Source organism: Saimiri boliviensis, chromosome 12 (genome assembly GCF_048565385.1).
Source record: "Saimiri boliviensis isolate mSaiBol1 chromosome 12, mSaiBol1.pri, whole genome shotgun sequence".
Taxonomy (NCBI): Eukaryota; Metazoa; Chordata; class Mammalia; order Primates; family Cebidae; genus Saimiri; species Saimiri boliviensis.
In genome coordinates, this window is record NC_133460.1 from 28,556,888 (window position 1) to 28,581,975 (window position 25,088).

The following is a 25,088-nucleotide window of genomic DNA, read 5'->3' on the forward strand; positions in this document are numbered from 1 at the left end:
CGCACGCTCAGTGTAACTGTATGGAAACTTATTGTAATTTTTTATTTTGCTGTCTGATATTTTTGGTTTTTCATGTCTCTAAAAATGTCTCTGTATGGTACCAGTGCTTCTTCCACCATTTGCTTTAGTTTCAGTGCCCATATCATAGAAGGGTCCATGTGGTTAAAAAAAAAAAAAAAATCACAAGCAGTCTTGAAAAATTGGAATCCTTCTGCCAGATTGTTGAATGTCAGCTTTTCCTGGCACTGCTTCTACACCCTCTTCCTCATGATCTGGCACTGATTTGAAAGCCCTCATCTCCATCAAGTGGTCTGTTAATTCCTCTGGTGTGATGTCTATTCGCTGTTTCTCCAGATCCATGTCCTGAAAGCCTCCATTCCCCACCTTTCTGGTCATAGGCACACTCTCGTGATTTCCTTGATTGTCTCTGTTGTAAATATTTCTCAGTTTTCTCCAGTAGGAAGCCTGTGCACTGTGTGCCTTCGAACCTTCTGCTTCACCTTTTGACATAAAGGGCCCAATTATAAAGCATTTAAATGTTGTCTCCATCCCAAAATGAACATGGGACATATGTAACATGTAAAGTAGGTGTGTATCACCCTCTTCATGAATAGTCACAGATCCTTCTATAACCTGTTGAATATGTACATTTAGCCAGCCCTTTCAGCATAACTTCCTGTCTCACCCTCCTGTCCCTGGAAGTGACTGCATTTGGTCCTTGCTAGAAGCTACACTTCCCAGCCTGTCAAGATGGCCAGCCTGCCAAGCTGAACCTTTCTAAGAAGTAAGGCTCTTGGGCCAGCGTGGTGGCTCACGACTATAATCCCAGCACTTTGGGAGGCCGGGATTTTTTTTTTTATTCAAGGCAACTGTTTATTTCAAAAGGATTTTGCAATAAACATAGTGAATAGACTCCAGGCAGCTGCTTTATTCTTCTCCCTCATCCTTGTCCTCATAGGAGTCGATGCCCACCTCCTCATAATCCTTCTCCAGGGCAGTCATTTCCTCACGGGCCTCGGAGAACTCGCCCTCCTCCATGCCCTCACCCACATGCCAGTGCACAAATGCCCTCTCGTCATACATCAGGTCAAACTTGTGGTCCCAACCGGCACAAGCCTCGGCGATGGCCGTTGTGTTGCTCAGCATGCACAGGGCATGCTTCACCTTGGCCAGGTCACCCCCAGGCACCACAGTGGGAGGCTAGTAGTTTATACCAACCTTGAAACCTGTGGGGCACCAGTCCACAAACTGAATCCTGCTCTTGGTCTCGATGGCGGCAATGGCAGCGCTGACATCCCTGGGCACCACATCTCCACGGTACAGCAGGCAGCAGGCCATGTACTTGCCATGCCAGGGATCATGCTTCACCATCTGGTTGGCAGGCTCAAAGCAGGCATTGGTGATCTCGGCCACTGACAGCTGCTTGTGGTATGCCTTTTCAGCAGAGATGACTGGTGCATAGGTGGCTGGGGGAAGTGGATGCCAGGGTGGGGCACCAGGTTGGTCTGGAAGTCTCTCTGGTCCACATTGAGGGCCCCGTCAAAGTGCAGAGAAACTGTGATGGAAGAGACGATTTAGCTGATGAGGTGGTTGAGGTTGGTGTAGGTTGGGAGCTCCACGTCTAGGTTGTGGTGGCAGATGTCATAGATAGCTTCGTTGACCACTATGAAACTACAGTCTGAGTGCTCCAGGGTGGTGTGGGGGGTCAGGATAGTTATAGGGCTTGACCACAGCTGTAGACACCTGGGGGCCTGGGTAGACGGAGAATTCCAGCTTGGATTTCTTGCCATAGTCAACAGAGAGTCATTCCATCAGGAGTGAGGTGAAGCCAGAGCCAGTGCCCCCGCCAAAGCTGTGGAACACCAGGAAGCCCTGAAGGCCTGTGCGCTGGTCAGACAGCTTGTGGATCCGATCCAGCACCGGGTCAGTGATCTCTTTGCCAATGGTATGGTGACCACGGCAGAGTAGTTGGCAGCATCCTCTTTCCCAGTGATGAGCTACTCGGGGTGGAACAGCTGTCGGTATGGGCCATTTCAGATCTCATCAATGACCGTAGGCTCCAGATCCACAAAAACTGCCCAGCGCACGTGTTTTCCAGCACCAGCTTCACAGGAGGTGGTGAAGGAGTCATCCTTTCCACCAATGGTCATGTCACTGGGAATCTGCCCATCAGGCTAAATCCCATGTTCCAAGCAATAGAGCTCGCAGCAGGCATTGCCCATCTGGACACCTGCCTGCTCCGCATGGACTGAGATGCAGTCACACGTGGTGAGTATGGGCGGTGCATCTCACGTTGAGTTGGGGTGATGGGTCTCAGTCAGAACTTTTTTTTTTCTTGGAAAAGGTTAGGAAAGCACTGAGCAGATACAAGGTATTGTTACAGTAAGCAGTCAATAATCATAAATCACCATTTTCTCTCCTGTGTGCTCCTGTTCCTGGGAAGTTTAAGCAAATGGCCAGGCTTTTGAGCCTTCAGATGAGAGACAGAAATCAAAGTGCCCCCGTCTTCCTCCTTTGGCTTCTGAGGGATTCTGGGACCAGTTTGCTAGATGGTGGCTTGGCCACAGCTGGCACCGAAGACCGAAGATCTGTTTCTCCCAGGCTCTGCTCAGCCCAGGCTGTCTCTTTGCCAGGACCTCATGGCACAGATGCAACAGGAGCTTGCAACGAGCTTTCCAGGACTGCAGCTTCTGAGGCTTCTCACCCACCGAGCCCTGGGGTGGAACATCACAGTGCTGGCTGCTTTCAGATGTTCCTTTTGCTCGGTGCAGAGCTTGCTCTCCTTCCACAGAAGAGGAGGAAGGAGAAGTCATGGGGGCCTGTTTAAAATAAATAAAGCCTGGCAACAGTGCTGAGTGGAAAGAGCAGAGTGAGCGGCACACACAGCGTCTTCTCTGAGCGCATTCCTCTAGCTTCTGGGCCCCCGAGGGGAGAGGACCTTGCAAGAGAAAGAGAAAGATGTGCTTATAACCGCAACCCTGTGCAACTCCTGGCTCTGTCCATATATCTCAGATGTGCCCTTCACTTTCAGCCTCCTTGTATTTAGTATGTTCAGTTATGCTGGGACATGGTTTTAAGTGAGACAGCAGATGAACCCGAATGTGGCTGTCAAATGCCTCTCTCTTAAACAGATAAATAAACTTCCTTTGCACGCCAATTTTTGCTTTGCTGCAGTCTCTGCTGGGGCCAGGGGAACAGTGCCAGTGGGTGGAGGACCCCGGCTGAGCAGGAAGGTGAGTGCTGGCCCCAGAAGCCTGAGCTGGGCTTAGCTTTCCCTCTGCCCTGCTGAGGACCCCTGGCAGAAGGAGGCAGAGGGGGCTGAGGGTGGGGAGCCCCCAGAGGCCCCTCCTCGCTGGCCAGCCGGTCAAGGCGGCGTGAGTGCGCCCTCTGCTGGCCAACTCCAGCGAGGCCTCGCGGATCCGAGCTGCACCGAAGGCTGATATCTGGGCTTGCTTCACCTCTGCTTGCAGGGATCCTCTGCCGGATTTTCGGCCCTTCTAGGGAGATTAAACAGGCCAGGACAAAGGGAAAGCAGCCCCCTACTTCCCATATAGGGAAGCCGTCTCCTCTGTGAATCGAGCTTTCCCCTGACTCCGACCCTGTTGCCCTGGATGCCCAATAGGGACATTAATTCCCCTGGGAAAGTGTTCCATGGCGCTGCAGGATTCTGGCTGGTCAAAGTGGCTACTCGGCTCTCCCCACATCCGTCACACACACAGGCGTGCACACATCCTCCCATTCCTGAGCCGTGCCCACCTCACCCCACTGTGGCAATCCAGTTCTGCCACTCTGCCCCTTTCATTCCCCAGTGCTCATGCCCAAGCCCAGGCCAAATACCCTAGGGCTGAGGCAGGAAGGTCTGGCTCCGCGGAAAGCAGTGTGTTTGTTGATTAAGGCTCAGCTTGGTGTGGCTGAACCCAGATGCAACCAGAGACTGTGAGCTCACTCCTTGTCCTGGGGCGCCGCTGCCAAGCTCCACACTGTCCTCAGGGCGCAAGCAGGGGAAGCCTGAGGACGGGCGCTACTGGTTTGGCGCCCGCGGTGGCCTCCGTTGCCATTTGCGCGCTCTGGTTCTGGCTCTCTGGGCCGCTGCGAAGCTGCGTTCCTTTGCCTGTCCCCGGGCTCAGGTCCAGGTGCTGCAGACGTGACCCAAGACTCCCGTGGGTGCCACAGTCCCTGGCTCTGGGGACGTTCGGCTCCTCTCCTGCGGAGAATCCCAGAGGAAGCCTTTCTGTCCCCGGCCTCCTTGGGGCCAAGGCCGGGGTCCCCAGGTCTCACGCTGCAGGGCATTGCCTGTGTGCCGCTGTCTGGGGCAGGGCAGGGGCCGGCCAGCGGGACCCTGTGGAATGTCACGGGGGTGGCATTGCTATTCCGTGCGGCCTGTGGGCCTCTGTGGGTCACACTCCCTCCAAGAAGGGGAGCAGACCCACCCCTGGCGGGGTCCTGGGCCTCAGTCCCTGGCTCCCGGAAGCCCCTCTGGGAACAGAGCTGCAGCTGGGAGAGGAAAGCACCGGAGGGTCCCACGCCCCGCTCTTCCAGAACTGGCTCTGCCGCTGATTTGGAGCAGATTTCAGGAACATGGTGTATCAAGGCCATTGCAGGAAACAAGGGCATCTCGGGGAAGAAGGTGTCCCCCATCACGCTCTCACTGCTGGGCAGCCGTAACACACAGGCCTCCCTCAGGAAGAGGAGCCACGGTCAGTGCCACGAAATAGACACCATCCTGGAGAAAACTGGGGAACCCGGCAGATATCGGACCTCTGGGGGCCTGAACTACCTACACCTGGAGGGCTCCTCTGTGAGGGACCACCGCCTGTTTTTCTGTTCATTGCAATTTGAGGGGGAAAGGTTCCAAGTAGCCAAGCTCACGGGTAGGAATCCCGACGTCAACACAGAGGCCCTGGAAGAATTTAAGAAACTCGCGTAGCGCAAGGGATTCCTGGAAGCTGACGCCTTTATACCCCTGCAGTCGGGGCAAGGGTCACCTTGGCTCCTCAGCAGCCCCGGAGCAGCCCCACCTCACACCTCTGTTCTGCACAGGGACTTGGGAACAAACCCTACCAGCCCAGCCAGCGGCTCCCTTCCTGCCACCCCCTTCCCTGTGCCCCCTCTCCTGGTTCTCCATAAAGAGCTTCAGCAGTCACAATAATAATAAAAAAAAAGTCGGCGGTTCTGGTATACCCGAGGTGCCCTGGTGGGTGGCAGATGGGTGGGACATGCCTAACGTCTACATTGAGCAGCCTCGCGGGGCAGTGACACTGGGCTGAGCGGCGGTAGTGAGCCCAGCGCTGCGCTCCAGGCCCCCTTTCCTGCCGTGGTTTCTCTCGGCTCTGGTGAGTTATTTGGCTCCAGAGCTCGGCTCGCCTGCCCGCACGCCGCCAGCCGCCCAGGACCAGGCCACCGGCCTCTACCGCGAGCAAACCCTTCTGGAGCCGGACCTCGGCAGCAGTTCTTGGACAACTGCAAATCAAATAATGGAAAAATTGAGGGCTTAACAGCTGAATTTGTGAACTTAGAGTTCCTCAATTTAATAAATGTAGGCTTGATTTCAGTTTCAAACCTCCCCAAGGTGCCTAAATTGAAAAACTTGAACTTTGAAAATAGAATCTTTGGCGGTCTGGACATGTTCGCTGAAAAACTTCCAAATCTCACACATCTGAACTTAAGTGGAAATAAACGGAAAGATGTCGGCACCTTGGAACCTTTGAAAAAGTTAGAATGTCTGAAAAGCCTGGGCCTCTTTAACTGTGAGGTCAGTAACCTGAGTGACTACCGAGAGTGTCTGCAAGCTCCTGCCCCAGCTTACCTACTTGGATGGCTGTGAGGGAGAGGACCAGGGAGCACCTGACTCAGATGCCGAGGTGGATGGTGTGGATGAAGAGGAGGAGGACAAAGAAGGAGAAGATGAGGAAGATGAGGAGGATGAGGATGGTGAAGAACAGGAGTTTGATGAAGATGATGAAGTTGAGGATGTAGAAGGGGATGAAGATGACGATGATGTCAGTGAGGAGGAAGAAGAATGTGGACTTGAAGAAGGTGAAGATCAGGATGAAGAGGAGGAAGAAGGTGAGAAAGGTGAAAGGAGGAGAGAAACAGAAGATGAAGGAGATGATTAAGACTCCAGATGACCTGCAGAAACAGAACTGTTCAGTATTGGTTGGACTGCTCATGGATTCGGTAGCTGTTAAAAAAAAAAAAAAAAAAAAAAAAAACAACGAAGTAGCTGTGATACAAACCCCAGGACACCCACCCACCCAAAAAGCCAAAGAATAGTTCCTGTGACATTCTGCCTTCCTTCCGTGTAGGCCTCCTTGGTAATCTACCACCAAGCTTGTAGAATTTACCCCAACAAAACTGTAAACATTGTTAGGTTTTGTGTAAGACTCTTGCTGTAGCATGGATAGCTGTGATTGGTGAGTCAACCGTCTGTGGCTACCAGTTACACCGAGACTGTAACAGCATTTTTACTTTCTGTACAACAAAAAAAACTTTGTAAATGAAATCTTAACATTTTGGGTCTGTGTTTTCATGCTTTTCTTTCTAATGAATTTTCTTTTTTTTACATTATGACATTTTATGTGACAACTGCCAAATAAGTATTTTTAAGAATTTAAGTGGGCTGGGCATGGTGGCTCACACCTGTAATGCAAGCACTTTGGAGGCCAAGGCGGGTAGATCACCTGGGGTCGGGAGTTCGAGACCTGCCTGAACAACATGGTGAAATCCCGTCTTAATTAAAAAAAAAAAAAAAAAAGAATTTAAGTGAAATAAACAAACAGGTTACTCTTTGGTAAATCTTAAAAAAAAAAAAATTCAACCACACTACGTACGGATGAAAGCAATCTGAGAGATTTGAATAGAAAAAGTAGTTAAGTGACCGGGCGTGGTGGCTCATGCCTGTAATCCAAGCACTTTGGAGGCCAAGGTGGGCGGATCACCTGAGGCTAGAAGTTCAAGAACAGCCTGATCACATGGTGAAACCCTGTCTTGGAAAAAAAAAAAAAGCAAAAAAACAAAACAACAACAACAAAAAAAAAACAAGAAAAAGTAATCGAGTTAAAACCTACAAAGCTGCAGTTGAGTTGCTTGGGAGATACGACCCACAAAAACAACTTATTATTGAAGATCCCTGTTACGGGAATGACTCTGACTTTGAGATGGTGTACCAGCAGCGTGTCAGGTGCTGCAGAGCATTCTTGGAGAAGGCCCAGTGAGGCAGGTTCATGCCCTGCTGGGGCCAGCCTGACTAGACCCCACCCTGAGGCCCTGCATTTCTCAGTCAGTGTGTCATCATGTTCTAGAGCCCAAAGCCCCAGCTCTTTGTTCACTTGACACATTGTTTCTTACCTTAAAAAATAATTCTAGATGGAAATCAGTTGTGTTTGGCAGAAGATTAAATAAAAACCTTTGATTCAGACACTTTATGGTGTATATTAAGCATTTTTAGACTAGTTGAACATCTCACTTTGCCCCAATTAGAAAAACAGTCGAATAAACAACATAAAACATAATAAAGGAAAACCTCACTTGAAGGCCCAGGTCAACATCTAAGCCCATTGAGACTTAGAACATCAAGTCTAGCTCTTGAGTAGCTTTGTGTGGATGGCCTGATGGAGGGCAGGTGCCCTCTGATCCCCTGAGCTACCTCTCACTTCCCCAGTGCCTTTTATGGATTGACAGTAGTCCCTTTCGTGGGAGCTCACAGTTGAGATTAGAAGTGTTTTAATTTATAGACACCCATAGTGCACCCTTGTATACTGAAAAGATAGAGAAGAAAGAAAGATTTGTGGAATGAATCATTAGCACCTTTAATACTTCTTGAGTTTTGTCAAGTTTACTTCTTGAAGAGGTCAGCTCATTTGCTACCCTCTGAACCACTGCCTCTAAAACTTAATTACATCCAGAAAGAAGGACACTTATATGCCACTCTATCTATGGTCAGTTGAGGAATATGACTGTTTTTATATGCACGTGTAACCCAAATGTCCAATATAAATTGGCTTATTTTTTAAAATAATTTTAAAAGTTGGGAAAAGTTTTAATATTTGGCATGCTTAAATATTGATTGTTACATATTCTTCATCAGCATTTACCATGTATAGGCAGAATTTTAAAAAGCATTTAATAAATCTTTTTCCCACTTATCAATCCTTTGTTGCCCACATCAACTTGAAGAGAGATCAAATCAAGAGACAAAAAAAAACTCAATGGAATATCATATACAAAAACAGAGGTAAAAAATTTTACTTATTTCTCCACTGACCTGTTTATACGTTCTCTCTGCCACACACATCATAAAAAAAACCCAAATAAGACACAATCTTTCAAAAAACATTAATTATGGACAAATCAGTAACAGGTATAACAGGTGATGCCCCACAAAAGAGAGTCAAGATGTCCTCAGCTGAAATGGACTTCAGTTGGTCAAGGCTCTTCTCACGGAAAAGTCGATGTAAGAACGGAAAAAATGCTCATCCAATAGTGACAACATTTCCCAGCATCTGACAACCTACTCCTTGCTGGCACTGACCGCGCTCATGATGAGGCCACTTATTTCCAACACAGACATATCCATCTTTTTGCACTCATTCCCTTCCCAGATTATTGCTCTAACTCAATCAGAGGCAGGGCTTGAGGTCTGAAGCCAGAATAAATGGTTCTGCTGAAAAACATCCTCTTTGGGGTCACGTTTGTTCTGAGTGAAGGGTACTCATATGCGCCCTCTCACTGTCACTGGTGGCAGAAGACTGGCACTCTGGGCCATGTGGCAGGTTATCCCATAACATATCCTCGATCTCCAAGTCATGGCGGGTACTGGGTCTCTTCTTGACATGTTGAGGCTTCAAGAGCCACCACTCACACCAGATCTAGAGCCCTGGCTGAAGGCTGCTGATTCCAATTCTGATTCCGCCAGACTATCTAATTCCCACACAAGATGACACCACCTTGTAGTGGTTCTCTTTACCTGAGTTTAGGTGCTTTGAAAGTATTGATTTTCTATCCTTAACTCCACAACCATTGTCACTTGTCCCCTTCCACACTCCTACACAATAATATCATCTGTGTCTGTGCTTCTCCATCTTCCTCACTTGACAGGTCATAAGATACCCCATTACCCAAACACCTGAAAGCCTCCCTACGGCACTTTTCTCCATCTGAAAATTTTGCTTTCTCTCTTGTTTGCCACATTCTAACCTCTGGTCAACATTGTCTCTTCTTAATGATAGGATGGACACAACTTGGGTCATTGTCAGTTTCAGTCCCTTTATGAGATATGAATTTACTCTTTTAATCCTGTTGCCAAAGATAGGCTCCCCAAAACCACCAATAACGGGTACAGATTCCAAAGTTTCTACTCCTCTGACTTTATCAGGGGAGTTATTTCCATTTTCTCAGCTCCCATTGCCCTTTACAGTTTTTCCTAATTTTCTTCTTCTCTGATTTCCATTGTTTCCTGATGGGTTTGCTAACTGAGTAGAAACAATTTGACAGCGGACAGTTCCCATGAGTAGCATAAGACACGAGCATCCAAGTACTTCACTTACATTCACAATAGGCATCATCAAATATAAGACGATTGCTATAACTTGCATGAAATAAAGCAGTAACAGCCAAACAAAGATTCTTAAAGAGGTAACCTGAATCCACCAGTTGCTGAAAGACGGAAAAAATACAACTCGAACAAGCCCCTTCCGAGTCAGAGGTGTCCATGGAATTTCAGGTTTTGCGTTGGCGAATGTTGAGCCTCTGATTAAGTCAACATCAGTCAAGTCTGGCTTTATTTGGCCCATCTATTTTGGTTTGTTTTTGAAACTCTTAATCCAAGTCTGTTCAATTGACTTTTCCTATGTCTGCTGATCGTATGCTCCCATCTTCTTTTGGTACCAGATACAGCATCTCTCTCATTTGAGACCATCTGTGTCTCCAGCCAGAGAACGATATTTCGCTGGTGCTTGATGCCCTGCAGGCCAGCACCCAGGGCCTTTGTCCTCAGTGGCCGGGGGCCCTGCATGAGGCTGGGGACGAGGCAGCGGGCTGGCAGGCCTCATCTTTCCCACTGGGCAGAGACATCCACGGGGCCGTTACTATGGAGGCCGTGGAGGCCACCCCAGCCTCGGAGGCAGCAGGCTACCCAGAGCCCTGAAGTAGCAAATCCATCGCTTGTCCCAGCCTGACCTACGGGGTCATGGGCTGACCAGAAAATAAGCAGAGGATGAACTGGAAAATGAGGGAGATTAAAAGTGAAGGAGGTCTTCGCTAGGCATTTTTTTTTGGGTCATTTTTCAGTGAGAATTTATTGAGAATGGCTCATTACACACAAAATATGTATAACATCTCTGGAAAGCAAAAGATCCATTTCATACCCCTGAGGCTATAGTGAACACGGCACACTTTCCCATGTGGCTTCAGGGGCTGTGCTGGGTCCAGGCTGGGCAGCTGTGGGTGCCATGTGCTGTGGGCAGAAGTCTCTGATGTCCAGGCTCCCTCTCTGTCCTGATTTTCATGACTTCTGCAAGAATGCCACACCCTGAGGCTTACATCCTGCCTCTGTGACACTCCCCAGGCAGATGGGTCTTGAGAACGGGCGGCTTTCTCAGTCATCTTCCAGGCAGGTGACCTTTAACTTGTGGCATGCCCTGAGAAGCCATCCTCTGGGACCAGAGACTGAGCATTTCTAAACATCTTGGATGGACTGAGGTGCTGGTACCACTCTCCATGGAGGCCACTGCCCAGTGACAGCCCTACCAGCATGTGCAGTGTGTGAATCACATCTCGCCATCCTGAAAACTTCCCTTCCTCCCACTGCTTTCCTTCATACAGCTGATCTCACAGTTTTACCAGAACATCTGAAGATGCCCACACCCCACATTTGCTGTGCATGGGTACTCCTGGGCCACCTGTCATTAAGGGAATGGAGATGAGACCAGTGTGTAGCCAACACCAGTCTCTGAAACCCAGAAGGGCTGCTCAGCTAACAGCGTCTCCGTCTTGGCCAAAGGCTTTGTCTAGGGTTGAGGAGTAATTTGGCTGAGTGGTCTGACCACCCTCCTAAACAAAGTTCACCTCTGCCCCCAGAGTCACCTGGTGGGGGAGGGTCCAGCTGCCACCATGCCATGCCTTGGGCACTGTAAGACCAGGACCCAGGAGTACAGGGATGGTGTCACTGTTGCCCCTTTGAGAATGAGGCATTTCCCTTAGTTTTTAAGGTGCAGATTGGGGTTCAAGACCCACCTCCACCACTGTCCTAGGCAGACTCCCCAGACTAGGCCAGCTGCCTTGTCTGTGAGGTGAAGTGGGGGTACTCAAAGCACTGGCCAAGTCCCTTTCTCTGAAAAAGAACGTGAGCTGGCTAACTGCCCTGTGCAGAGGTGTTAGCGGTTCCAAAGTACCTTCACTTTTACTGTTTTACTTGAAGGTGATTCCCCCTCAAAAATAAAAACGTAAATCTCAAGGAAACAACCCCTGACCCCAACCAAAAAAAAAGAAAAAATGAGGTGGGGGAAGGAAGGAGCACTATGCTATTTGCTGTGTTGTATGACCCCGGGCAGGAACTCCTCATCTCCATCAAGATAGAAGAGATCCAGTGTCCTGTGCAATGTGGCATGAAGACCAGGTTGGGTGGGCAGCTGCAGGCTGTCCCTGCCCCTTGCTTTGGAGCACAGGCCCCTAGCAGCCAACCTTAAAGGACTAAAGGCTTCCCACACTCAGAGGACAGACCCCACTGTCAGGATTTGGGCTGGTGTCAGGAGGTGCAGGATCCCTCTGCGGCTAGGGCAGCTGTTTCTTCCCAGAGCACACACTGTGCTGCCAGTCATCAGGGCTTCCAGTGGCATCCAGGCCCAGGCCACACCCTGAGAGCCCTCCATCTGACGGAACTGAGGACCTGGAGGGCTGTGGGGGGCTTAAGAGGCCCCAGGGGCCAGGGCTCTGCTTGGCAGATCAGCTGTGAGGTGTGTCTATCCTGGGCGGCAGGGGCCAGATGCCCTGTAACCAGCCACAGAAACTTGGTCCCAAGGGTAGGCAGGAGGTGGTGGTGTCACCAACCACGGGGCATGGGGCGTCTGCAGCACTTCCAGGAGAGAGGAGCCTGGAGGGGTCCTGAGCGCCGCAGGATTGGAGTCAGCTGTGCTGTCTCCAGACACTCACATACTGTCCTGACAAGTGGCCACAGTCAAGCGACTTCGCTTTCCAGGCTCAGTCCTGCGGTCTGAGGGGAGACAAACCCAAGGCTCTCCCCTTGCCTTGGGTCTGGCGCAAAGGCAACAAGGGCACTGCCAGGGCTGGACTTCCTGTGGGCTCATTTGGAGTCAGGCTTGGGGTCTGACTCTTGAGACCAGGAGTTTGAGCCCAGCCTGGCCAACATGGCGAACTCCATCTCTACTTAAAATACAAAAATTAGCCGGACACAGTGGCATGTGCCTGTGATCCCAGCTAATCGGCTGGCTGATGCAAGAGAATCACTTAAACCTGGGAGACAGAGGTTGCAGTGAACTGAGATTGCAACACTGCACTCCAGCCTGGGTGACAGAGCTAGACTCTGTCAATAAACAAACAAACTAAATAAATAAATAAATAAATACATAAATAAAATACAGCTCTTAGCCTGGCACAGTGGCTCATGCCTGTAATCTCCGCACTTTAGAAGACCACGGTGGGAGAATTGCTTGACCTCAAGAGTTCAAGGTCACCTGGAAACATAGTGGGACCCCTGTCTCTACAAAAACAAGTTTGAGCCGGGCGCGGTGGCTCAAGCCTGTAATCCCAGCACTTTGGGAGGCCGAGGCGGGTGGATCACAAGGTCAAGAGATTGAGACCATCCTGGTCAACATGGTGAAACCCTGTCTCTACTAAAAAAAATACAAAAAATTAGCTGGGCATGGTGGCGCGTGCCTGTAATCCCAGCTACTCAGGAGGCTGAGGCAGGAGAATTGCCTGAACCCAGGAGGCGGAGGTTGCAGTGAGCCGAGATCGCACCATTGCACTCCAGCCTGGGTAACAAGAGCGAAACTCCGTCTCAAAAAAAAAAAAAAAAAAAAAAAACAAGTTTGAAAATGAGCCGGGCACGGAGGCACACACCTGCAGTTCCAGCTACTTGGGAAGCTGAGTTGGGAAGCTGAGGTGGGGATTGCTTGAGCCCAGGAGGTCGAGGCTGCAGTGAGCCCTGATTGTGCCACTGTACTTTAGCCTCTCCAGATTTGTAGATCTCATAATTTTAAGTCCTTACCCTCCACCATCCTTTGCTTTAAGTTGTCATATAATGACATCAGTTTTTCTGGAATCGCATTAGGGTCTATAGATGTGATTTTCTTATAGATATCCTGCACTCACATCAAAGCCGAATTTTCTCTCTTTCCTTCCTTTCTTCTTCTCTCCTTTTTTTTTTTTCCCCAGACAAGGTCTTCACCTCCTGGCCTCATGTGATCCTCCTGCCTCAGCCTCCCGAAGTGCTGGGATTACAGGCCTGAGCTACTACATCCAGCCAAAAACTGCACTAGATAAAAAAGTATTTGGCAAAAAGATCAAGGTTTCATGTCTGCTGGGATGGCTGCAGTGATGACATTGAGAATTTCCTTTTCTTTTTTTATGAAGGTTCTTAGGCTGGATCCTTTATCTTGAAATGGTGGGCAAAGGCAGCTGCAGGCCTCCGTCTACAGCACATGTCAATCAATCCACCGTTTGCTTGTACTGCCAAGACTTTTCTCTGCTTCTTGGGAGCACTTCCAGCATCACCAGTGGCACTTCGTGTCCATCCTAATGTGTTCTTCAGGTTTACGGTATTGCACTAAACATGAAAAATACATGAGAACCACGATGGATCAGGTTTCACTGTGGTACACAATGTACAGGAGAGACAGGTGCTCACACGGAGATGGCTAGTGTCCCACGGCATTTAAAGTGAACACTCTTGAAACGAGCTCACGGCAATGGTAGCAGGAGTGGCGGCAGAATTACTCCAGTGGCACAGCGAGCTCCCATTAATCTATGCAGTTATGACTTAGTACTGCATCTTTACCTTTGTTTATGTTTCTCTCGACTAAATGGCACCATGTACTGTGTTTGTGTGTATAACTTTTGATAAATGTTAACTGTTTATAATAGATTTCTATATATTTTATGGTATTAAATGATAAAAATATAGTAGTGTCTTCATATATTTTATGTATATTCATGACATATCTTTTTCTTTTTTTTCCCTTGTTTTTTGAGATGGAGTCTCACTCTGTCACCTAGGCTGGAGTGCAATGGCACAATCTTGGCTCACTGTAACCTCCACCTCCTGAGTCCCGGTTCAAGCAATTCTCCTGCCTCAGCCTCCTGAGTAGCTGGGATTACAGGCACGCATCACCATGCCCAGCTAATTTTTGCATGACATACCTTTTTTTCTTAACTTTTTCAATATTTCTAGGATACAAGGTTCATCTACAAGTTTCTTCAAATGGTTACAAATCTCCAAAAGATGTTTCAATATATTTATTGAAAACAACCCAGGTCAGGTGTGGTGGTTCATGCTTGTGATCCCAGCAATTTCGGAGGCTAAGGTGGGAGGGTTGCTTGAGTCCCGGAATTTGAGACCAGCCTGAGCAACATAAGGAGACCCCGTGTCTGTCTAAGAAGATTTCATTTAAAAATTTTTTAAGAAAAGAATCTGTATGTAGGTGCACCCATGTAGTTCAGACTTGTGTTGTTCAAGGGTCACCACTGTACATGTGGTGACTACATGAAACAGAAGACAAAAAAGTTAGTCTTATTTCCGCATCTGATCCCATTTTAAAGAGGGGTTTAGGTCTGAGAATTTTCACACGTGTGAGGTTCCACAGTCAGGATGCCGAGGAGTGGCACCCCGCTTGCTGGAGTCCAGCCCTCCCCACCACACCCTGCTGACTGGTGCTGCGCCTTCCATCCCTGTCACACTGTTGTCTCGGAAGGTCGTGTGAGTGGAGACACGCAGCATGGGATCTTTGTAACTGGTTGCTTTCACTAAGAATCATGTTTTTGAGCTCCATCCCCACTGCTCTGTGTGTCAGTGGCCTGTTCCTTTGGATTGTGGAATGGTGTTTGCCTGCACAGGGAGACACAGGTGGTTACCCCTTCATCCATGGGAGGACATATGGTTGTGTCCAGATTTGGGTGATTATGAATAGAGTTGCTATAAACATTTGTATAGAGGTTTTCATGTGAACATGATTTTTCCTTTCTCCAGGGAAAATAGCTGTGGGACTGCTGGGCCATGTGATTTAACAGAGCTGTCAAACTGCTTTCCGGTGGCACCTCACTACGTCACTATGCATTGATTTGCATTTCCCTAATGACTAGTGTTGATGGTCTCTCATAGGCTTACTGTCCTCCAAATAGAGCATCCTCTTTGGTGAGGGTCCATGTCATTTATCCATTTTTGTTTGCATGGTTCTCTAACTGTTGATTCTGAGAATTCTTTGTTTATGTTGGATGCTTTCTTTGTTGGATGTGTGTGGTTTGCAGATATTCTCTCCCAGTCTGTAGCTGTCTTTTCAGTATCTTTTGCTATATTGTTTTATTTTGATCAGGTCTAATTAATGGATTTTTGCTTTTATGTGCACTTGGTGTCTTGTCTAAGAACTCCTTCCCTAATCTCAAGTTATGAAGATTTCTTCCTATGTTTTCTTCCAAAACTTTAAACACACACACACACAGACACACACTAGAATATTATTTAGCCGACAAATGACATCCTGTCATTCATGGCAATATGAATGAGCCTGGAGGACATTATGTTAAGCAAAGTAAGTCAGACACAGAAAGATGTTCTCATTCATATGTGGGAGCAAGATCAATTTTGAACTTATGAAAGTAGAGAGTAGAATTGTGGGCATTAGAGGCTAGAAAGTGTAGGGAGCAGAGAGGGTTGGGGAGAGGCTGAGTAAAATACAAAATTACAGTTAGATCGGAGGAATGAGCTCTGTTCTGAAACACTGTAGAGTGAATGTGGTTAACAAGAATTTATTGCATATTTTCCAAAAGCTAGGAGAGAGGATTTTGAATGTTCACAAAACAAAGAAATGAAAATATCCGAGGTGATGGACATGCTAATTACCCTGATTTGATCATTTACACATTGTATACACATATGGAACTATCACCCTGTATCCCATAAACATACACAATTATTACATGCCCACTAAAAATGAAAGGAAAGAATTAACTATCACAGAGATGAGCCCTGGAGCTCATAAACAACTTTTCAAATTCCCCGTCCTGAAATCCTCACATGCCATGATTTCTCTGGTCCTTGCCAGCTCCTAGGAGCTCATCTTTTCAGAGCGCCACCCAAGCAAGGGGATTATTTACTTCATTCTACACCTTGCTTGCCGTGACCATGGCGTCAAGCAATAAAAGGATGGAAAGAGTGAAAAAGCAATGGAGTGTGCCCACCTGCTTAGGCCACCACTCTACTTATCAGAAATGAGGTGCCAGTGGGCCGCAAAGGACTGAGGTACAAGAAAATGGAGTAAAGAGAAAAGAGTTTCTTGCACTCTCTCTACATGGTAGGAGACTGTTTCCTGCTCCTCAGCTGGGTCAGGGAGGCTGTCCTGAGCCCTGTCTTTTTGCACCCAAGTCCACTTCCAAGCTCAGCCCTCCTTGAAGACAGACTGGGAGACACCAGAGAAGGGAAATGGTAAAACTCAATGCTGGCTCAGTGTTACCTAAAATCCTTTTGAGACAGAATCTCTCACTGTCACCCAAGCTGCAGTGCACTGGTGCCATCTGGGCTCACTGCAACCTCCATTTCTGAGGTTCAAGCCATTCTCATGTCTCAGCCACCTGAGTAGCTGGGATTACAGGCATGTGCCACCATCCTTGGCTAATTTTTGTACTTTTAGTAGAGGTGGTGTTTCACCATGTTGTCCAGGCTGGTCTCAAGCTTCTGACCTCAAGTGATCCAGTGATCCACCTGCTTGGGCCTCCCAAAATGCTGGGATTACAGGTGTGAGCCACATACCCAAACCCTAGAGCTGTTTTTCTTCTTTTTTTTCTAAGATGAAGTCTCGCTCAGTCACCAGGCTGGAGTGCAGTGGCATGACCTAAGCTCACTGCAACTCTGCCTCCCAGGTTCAAGTGATTCTCCTGCCTCAGCATCCCGAGTAGCTGGGATAACAGGTGTGCGCCACCATGCCCAGCTAATTTTTGTATTTTTAGTAGAGATGGGGTTTCACTATGTTGGCCAGGATGATCTCGATCTCTTGGCCTCTTGATCCACCAGCCTCAGCCTCTCAATGTGCTGGGATTACAGGCATGAGCCACTGTGCCTGGTCAAGATTTTACTCTTGCATTATAGATATGGGAATACAACACTGTCTGTGGAGATGTATTCCAGTAAGAAATACAAGATATAGGATAAAATGTATTTGTTGAAATTCTAATAGATTTGATTTTAATTATACTCACGCATAGTTTTAATCAAGATAAAACAGATGGAAGAAGATAATTATTTAGCTTTGTCAATATAAATATAATGAAAAACTAATTGTCATACTTCTCCCATTTGCTCCATTATAATGGAACATTGGACAATGTTTGATACTCTGTGTCATACTCATTTTCTTAAATTTTATTTAAAACTTTAAAAATTATTAAACTGGTTTACAAAATACCTCAACACCATAGCAATTTATCAAATGTATCTCATGTTTCAAAATCCTTGTTTTAGAATCACATCAAAATTATTTAAAATTTAACTTAATAATACATGTGTCACAAAATATGCCAACACAAAGTACTGAATGGTTGACTCAGTAATAAACCTAATAATAAATCATTAAATTACATAACTTTTATCTCTAGTGACTTCAAAAGGAGCAATTTCAGTAAAAATGTTTCAAAAAATCATTTTTAAAAACACAGTGAAGATATGAAACTTGAAACTTCTATGTTTAAAAAAATGTCAAGACAACTTTCTTCAGGCCAGAATATGTACTAGTTTATTTTTACTTTATTCTCTCACAATTATACAGAATCAGGCCAAAAATAAAGTTAGAAATTATTCAAGAATGTCAGATCTCCTTCAAGTTATTTTTATGAGATAGAAACAAACAAAATCTTTGTTTTCGTAAAGGGGTTTACACAGGTTTTCTTTAGACTATAAATGACAAGAAAACGGGAACCATTTTCTACATATGTTCCAAGTAATGTCATATTAAATGCTCAATCAATATTTCTTTAATAACAACCCAGCACTAGTATCAAGTGTCAGAAATAAAAAACATTTAAATTATTTCATCTTGAAGTAAAATTTCAAGAACGATCTTTTTCTGTCGTGGTGATTCTTCATTGGGTATGGATGAATGATGAGGCATAAATGACCAACGTAAAACATTCCAGAATAAAGATGGGGTCCTTGTCACATGGTCATGAAATACTAGGCTCACAGACACTTTGAAGGGTGAGAAAAATAAAATGTATTAAGCAAAAAGGATAAAGAGGAACCAGGGACCCTCAGCAGAGTGAGTCCTGCTAGCATAGGCTTCCCGCTTCACAGATTGAATTCCAGGTTCCATACAGGAAGGGAAGAGGCCAGGCTCTCCACACTGCAAACAGTGCGAACTTCCCAAGGCTCCACCCCAGTGCTCACTCCTCCCAGTGTGCAGGCCTGATGAAGGTTCTCTGATGACCCCTTTATACGCAGCCGCCTCATTCCTCTCTCTAAATAAGTACATCCAACTGCTGTTAGAATAAGGATGCTGCTTCCTACAGTCAGGGGCAGTTTTGGGAAAGCTGCACTCAGAGTCCCCTCAGAGGCCTATCTAAAAGTCCCTGGCAGAAGGGATCATTGTCCGAGGCTCCAGCTGCTTGACCATTCAACCTTTGATGGCTGAAGGTGAGACAACACACACCAGATTATTAGAAAACATGTATCAAAACAAAATAAGCCAGGTGCAGTGGCTCACGCCTATAATTCCAGCACTTTTTGGAGGCTGAGACAGGTGGGTTGCCTGAGGTCAGGAGTTCGAGACCAGCCTGGCCAACAGACTGAAACCCTGTCTCTACTAAAAATACAAAAAATACAAAGTTGTTTTTTTGTTTTTGTTTTTGAGACAGAATCTCACTCTGTTGCCCAGGCTGGAGTGTAGTGTGGGACCTTGGCTCACTGCAACCTCCGCCTCCCAAGTTCAAGTGATTCTCCTGCCTCAGCCTCCCGAGTAGCTGGGATTACAGCCATGCACCACCACGACTGGCTAACTTTTGTATTTTTAGTAGAGATGAGGTTTCTCCATGTTAGCCAGGCTGGTCTTGAACTCCTGACCTCAGGTGATCTGCTCACCTTGGCCTCCCAAAGTGCTGGGATTACAGGTGTGAGCCACCACGCCTGGCCAAAAATACAAAAAATACAAAACACTACATGGGCATGGTGGCAGGTGCCTGTAATCCCAGCTACTAGGGAGACTGAGGCAGGAGAATCTCTTGAACCCAGGAAGTGGAGGTTGGTGAGCCAAGATTCTGCCATTACACTCCAGCTTGGGCCACAAGAGAGAAACTCTTTCTCAAACAAAGCAAAACAAATCAAAGTGAATCAAAATAAGGGGAGGGGTAAGGACTGCTCAAAAGTCCCAGGGCCTTTTACCAGTTTGCACAGGAGAGGGAGGCCAAAAACCCCACTGGGAAAAAAAAAAAACTTGGCCCTTTGGCCAGCATGCTGTGCTTCTGGGTTCCCTTCCCCTGAGCCCAATCCTAAGCCAACCAGTTAAAGGTTTAAAAAGTTAACTTTTCTCAGTTTGGAGGATACATCTGATGAAACTGTCCCATAGTATAGAGACAAAATTACCTCTCTGTGAAGACAGGATAGAAGAGGAGAAAGAAAAAGATGCTTTTTCAAAGGAGTCTCAGGGGTTCAGGATGGATTTCAAAGGGATACAGATGGAAGATGGATGGCTACACATCTAAAAAAAGGGAACATGTGACACCTGGTTTCCTTCTGGTTTCCAGAGGTGGGTCTTTTATATTAACAAAATTACACAAATACAAACTATAATTGGTTAAAACAAGACTTTATTTAAAATATTTATTTATTTACTTGTGAGCAGAGTCTCACTCTGTCACCCGGGAGTGCACTGGTGCAATCTAGGCTCACCGCAACCTTTGCCTCCTGGGTTCCAGGAATTCCATCACAACTGTGCTTAAGTTTCTCTCCTTTCCCCAGCTCCCGGACTCTGCTCTGCCTTCAGTCTGAGCCAACATACAAACCCTGTTTACGTTCCTCCTAAGAACAGACTGACTTCTGGGTGAAACATTCCCTAAGCCTGAATCTGATTTTGCCATTCTCCACTCTTCCTCCCACCTTCCTTCTCATGTTGTTCGCTCCTTCATAAAAAACACAGCCCTTTCCTGCCTCTTGTGAGATGCTTGCAGATCTGATGCTTGGAGCTTTCCCCATTGCAATACTCCTTTAGAATAAAGTCACGTCTTACCTACATCTGAATTTATTTGACAGTGTCTAGAAACAGCCTCAGGAAAATAGCAATTATGGCCTCACAGAGGATATCACAACCTGCCTCCTATTTTCAACTCTGATCATGTCTGCCTGTGCATTCTCAGCTTTCCAGCACTCTGTAGCTTCTCTCAGTATAAATGCCTGATCTATAGCTGCTGCGAGCAGGCTGGGACACCTGAAGGGGAGGACCCTCAGGAAGAAAAGACTGTGCTATTCATGAACTCCTTTGACATGTTTTCATACTAATACTGCAATTTGGGGGAAAAGAAAAAATATATATATTTTTTAAAAAGTTATCTTTTAAAATCTAAAATATTTAAAAAAAATTTTTAAAAGCCTTACATAGGCCGGGTGCCCCTGTAATTCCAGCTACTTAAAATAAAACATTTAATTAAGGAGGGAGGCTGAGGAGGAGAATGGCTTGGACCCAGGAGGTGGAAATTGTATTAAGCCAAGATCACACCACTGCCCCCTAGCCTGGCAACAGAGACTCATCTGAAAACAAAACAGAAAAAGGCTGACACAGTTCACAGCTATCAGCCGACACACTAACAAGCATCTGTGAGTGAGCAGAAGGAGTCTTCACTTTGGAGTGGTTTCTATAACTCTGTATACATTCAAAGGGACAGAAGAGTGTAAGACTCTGTTGTTGCCCTGACATGGTCCCATTCTTTACTATAAAGTGCAATCCTAGTTGTCCTTGAGTTAACTTGAATTGAGGTATTTCTTCTTTTTAAAATACAAATTTTTCTAGTTATTTAGCAGGAGAGGTGGTATTTTCCTGTCTTTTTGGTGAGGGGCTCAGATGTTACATTACCCCTCATTTCTTCCTTCAGGAGAGGACGGCCTTAGCGCGCTGAAGACGAATTAAGTCATCAGCACTAAAAGACCTGTTCTTGCGACCAGTATAGAACACTTCATCCTGTTCCATCCTTGATAAAGCCTAAGAATGGTAAGTAGAAAAGAGGTACGATTTTAAAAAGGGTTCCATCCTTTTAACAATCACCACTGATGAGAAGCCACACATGCAGACTCCTTTAGATAGTTCAGCTACAGCTACTTTGGCTGAGGTTTACACTGCCAACTTCCGGCAGCTTACTTAGGTCATCAGGGCTAGAATTAGATTGCTGGAGCAAAGGGCAGCTTGCTTTATTAAGTTACTTAAAAACTGGTCTCCCCAAAATGTCACCGTATTGTGACAGGCTTCTAACAGTATCATCTGTTACCTGTGCACTTGTGCCTTAAAAATAACGAAAGCACACATTGCAAAAAGGTAGATTATTAATCTATTCGCATTCTACCCAATCTATAAAGTTATGATAAACTGAAAGAAAATTGTGACCAGGCAGGCATGTGCTGGATTGTACTGAAATGTCAATCAAGTCTAATGATTCAGCATCAAAAGGCACTACTTTTATGCTTATGGTAGAAAATTGTATTATTTTAAAATACTTCCACGATGCCACAGAACGTGCCTATTTTAAATGTTCATCCTTGTCAGCTGTAATTTTGCTGGGTAGTTACCAAAAGTCACAAACCATAAATATTACTTTGTTCCATAAGAGTTATCATTTTCAGTAAAATCCCATGTACTTCCTGCAGCCAGTACTTGAGAAACGCACAGTTCTTACTGTCTAAGTGCATGTCTCTTGGCTTAGGCACTAATGGTTTGCCTAACACACCCATGGGACTGACTGCACTGTGGTATACACAGTAGAAAATGACAGAAATTTGCAAACTGAGTAATAAAAAGTAGTCAAGAGTGGTAAGTGCATTATGTATGTAGACATCGTTAGAAATACAATGGCAAGAAATCATTTCTGTATGATTATTTGCAAGGGCAAAGGTTCAAAATGTTCAAATTCATTAAGAATGAATTTAATTTGATTAAAACATTCTGAATTATGGCCACAAAAGAGATAATACCTATAGTTTTCAAAAAACGTGAATCCTTATAAAAACCATAAGAGATACAGGAAATAGAATGCCGAAAGGTTAATAAGCTCTCAGTATGTTAATTTTGAAGCTTTCCCTTTTTCTAATCACTACTTCATATGACCTAGTCATAAATGTTGGCACTGGTATTTGACTGAAAACCCACTTAGTGACTTCATAGCCTTACCTTCAGATCCCATGCTTTTTCTCTGTCAAGAAGGTAATAACGCAAAGTCAGGCCATGTTCGAATATCAAGTCACGAAGACTGAAGTAGTATCTGGTATAAACGCTTAGAGAAACCTCCATATTGTAATTAATTAGCTCCAAGCACCACCTTTGTAACTCGTTCCTGGGGAAGGAGAAACACAACAAAACCAACACAGGACCATGTTAGGTCACTGGGCTATCTTCAAAAACATTATTCTTATGTAACAAATGTGCCTAAGCTCTCATGTGCTCTAGTTTGTTAGAATATATGAAATAACTCACACTGGACAGAACCTGATCTAGCGAAGAAATACAAGAAAGCATGCAACTTTCCCAATTCTCTTTGAAAACTCAAAAAAAAAAAAAAAAAAAACAACTTGTACTGGAAATGAAACATGAATGTAAAAACTGTGTTTGTAAACTTGATTTTCCCCTATGCTTTCAAAGACATATTCACATTTAATATGGAGAAAAATGACATAATCTTAAGAAACATGGTAAAGACTTCAGCTTTTTTATTTCCTTGAAAACATGAAAGGATTCAATGGGAAATTCCTTATAAATAGAAACCTGTGGTAAGGTCTTCCATTGTTCCAGTTCCACATGAAGATAAGAACTCATTTCTGAAATAAAACCTATGAATGTATAGAATGTAGAAATGCCTTCATTTACATGGTATTTGCTCCAAGACCCATAATAATACACACTGGAGATAGCTCTTATAAATATAAGAAAGCACATTGGATTGGAACCCTGGTAGATTACCAAATACAGAAAAGTTTACAGTTTTAAGAATTTCTTCAATATTGATGTGAAAACTTTCCCTAGAGGGAAATCCTACTAATGTTCATAAATTGAAAAGCCTGATGCAAATTCATTCTTGTATAATCTTTAAAAAGATACATAAGTAAACGTTATCCTACTTCTATTTTGTTTCTCAGTGATTCTTCATTTGAAAGGGTCTCTGTATTACTTCCGCTTCTTTTGCAAGAAAACATTGAGGTTACAATTTTGTAGATACTTTTTCAACAATACTATATGCATTTAATAGGCAGTTGTTTTTGTTAAGTCAGTTAACAAAACTTTTCTCTAGTTATTTAAAAATATCACACTGAGCTACTAGAATGGCTCCAAATTCTGTTTTGAAACACATGCAGGTGCGTTCCTACACTAATGTCCAAACAGGGCACAGCTGCTAGCAGTCCATTCTGAATCCAGCACCCCAAGTTTGGGATGAGGAGAAAGTGACAGCCTCCTCTGTACTTGTGCAGCTGACTCGGGGCTCATTCTTGAGTGTTCCATTGCACAACTCAGACTTCATGCTCACTCCCCCAAGGCACCGCAATAGTGATCAGATGACAGAAATGATGGATGATGCTTATTAGCTGTCACTATTACGGGGCGGGGCAGGGATACTCTTTACACCTCCAATGGTAGAAAGATCAGAGAGAGACATCTTGGCTAAACTAAATTCATTTTATGAGATGTGTTCTGGTAGGGTGCCAGCCTTACACAGTTTCTCGTGAGTTGCGTTAGAATGAAACCCCAAGGTGCTCAGCATCTGTCACCCCTGGCCACAACAGAATGTGGGGATGAGTTGAATGCAGTGAGGGGAACAGGCTGAAAGCGGCCCTCTGCTGCATGATTATTCACCTGTTCTGGCCAAAGGTTTTGTTTTTCTTTCTTTTTTTTTTTTTTTTTTTTTGAGACAGGGTCACCCAGGCTAAAGTGCAATCGCATGATTCTGGTTCACAGCAGACTCAACCTCCCAGGCTCAAGTTATCCATGCAGCTAAGCCTTTCAAAGCTTGAAACTACAGGCTCACGCCACTTAACTGAGTGATTTTTAAAAATTCTTTTTGTAAAGACAGGGTCTCACTTTTTGCCCAGGCTGGTGTTTAACTCCTGTGATCAAGTGAATACCCACCTTGGCCTCCCAAAGTGCTGGAATTACAGACATGAGCCACTGTATCCAGCACTTGGACAAATTTTTTTTTTTTTTTGGAGACGGAGTTTCGTTCTTGTTACACAGGCTGGAGTGCAATGGCGCGATCTCGGCTCACCGCAACCTCTGCCTCCCGGGTTCAGGGAATTCTCCTGCCTCAGCCTCCTGAGGAGCTGGGATTACAGGCACGCACCACCACGCCCAGCCAATTTTTTGTATTTTTTAGTAGAGACGGGGTTTCACCATGTTGACCAGGATGGTCTCGATCTCTTGACCTCGTGATCCACCCGCCTCGGCCTCCCAAAGTGCTGGGATTACAGGCTTGAGCCACCGCGCCCAGCTGACAAATGTTTAAATAAATAAAAAACTAGAGTAATCTTACCACTCTCATAGTAATCACTGTAAAGACTTAATTGTATAAAAACAATACCTCAACAACACGTTTGGTTTCTTGCTTTTAAAGTTTCAATGTTTTATCCACTGGCTAAGTCAACAAATGCTTGTAGTTCTCCAGTATGGAAATCAGTTAGGATATAA

General features: G+C 45.6%; 1 protein-coding gene and 2 pseudogenes across 3 annotated transcripts in view; all 3 read right to left on the reverse strand.

The window, feature by feature from the left end:
- Positions 1-927: 927 nt before the first annotated feature.
- Positions 928-2,222, reverse strand: LOC101028622 (tubulin alpha-4A chain pseudogene; annotated as a pseudogene).
- Positions 2,223-8,204: 5,982 nt separating this feature from the next.
- On the reverse strand, positions 8,205-9,847 carry LOC104651709 (protein PHTF1 pseudogene; annotated as a pseudogene).
- A 7,982-nt stretch (positions 9,848-17,829) lies between these two features.
- The window catches only part of LOC104651708 (cyclin-Y-like protein 2), a 46,479-nt gene continuing 39,220 nt past the window's right edge, over positions 17,830-25,088 (reverse strand). For all 3 annotated transcript variants that reach the window (XM_074382189.1, XM_074382188.1, XM_074382187.1), the window contains 2 exons: positions 22,587-22,749; positions 17,830-21,407 (listed from right to left, as the gene is read on the reverse strand). In XM_074382189.1, the coding sequence (XP_074238290.1) occupies positions 21,297-21,407; positions 22,587-22,749 (274 nt within the window). In that variant the 3' untranslated portion in view covers positions 17,830-21,296. The remainder of the gene's footprint in view (positions 21,408-22,586; positions 22,750-25,088) is intronic.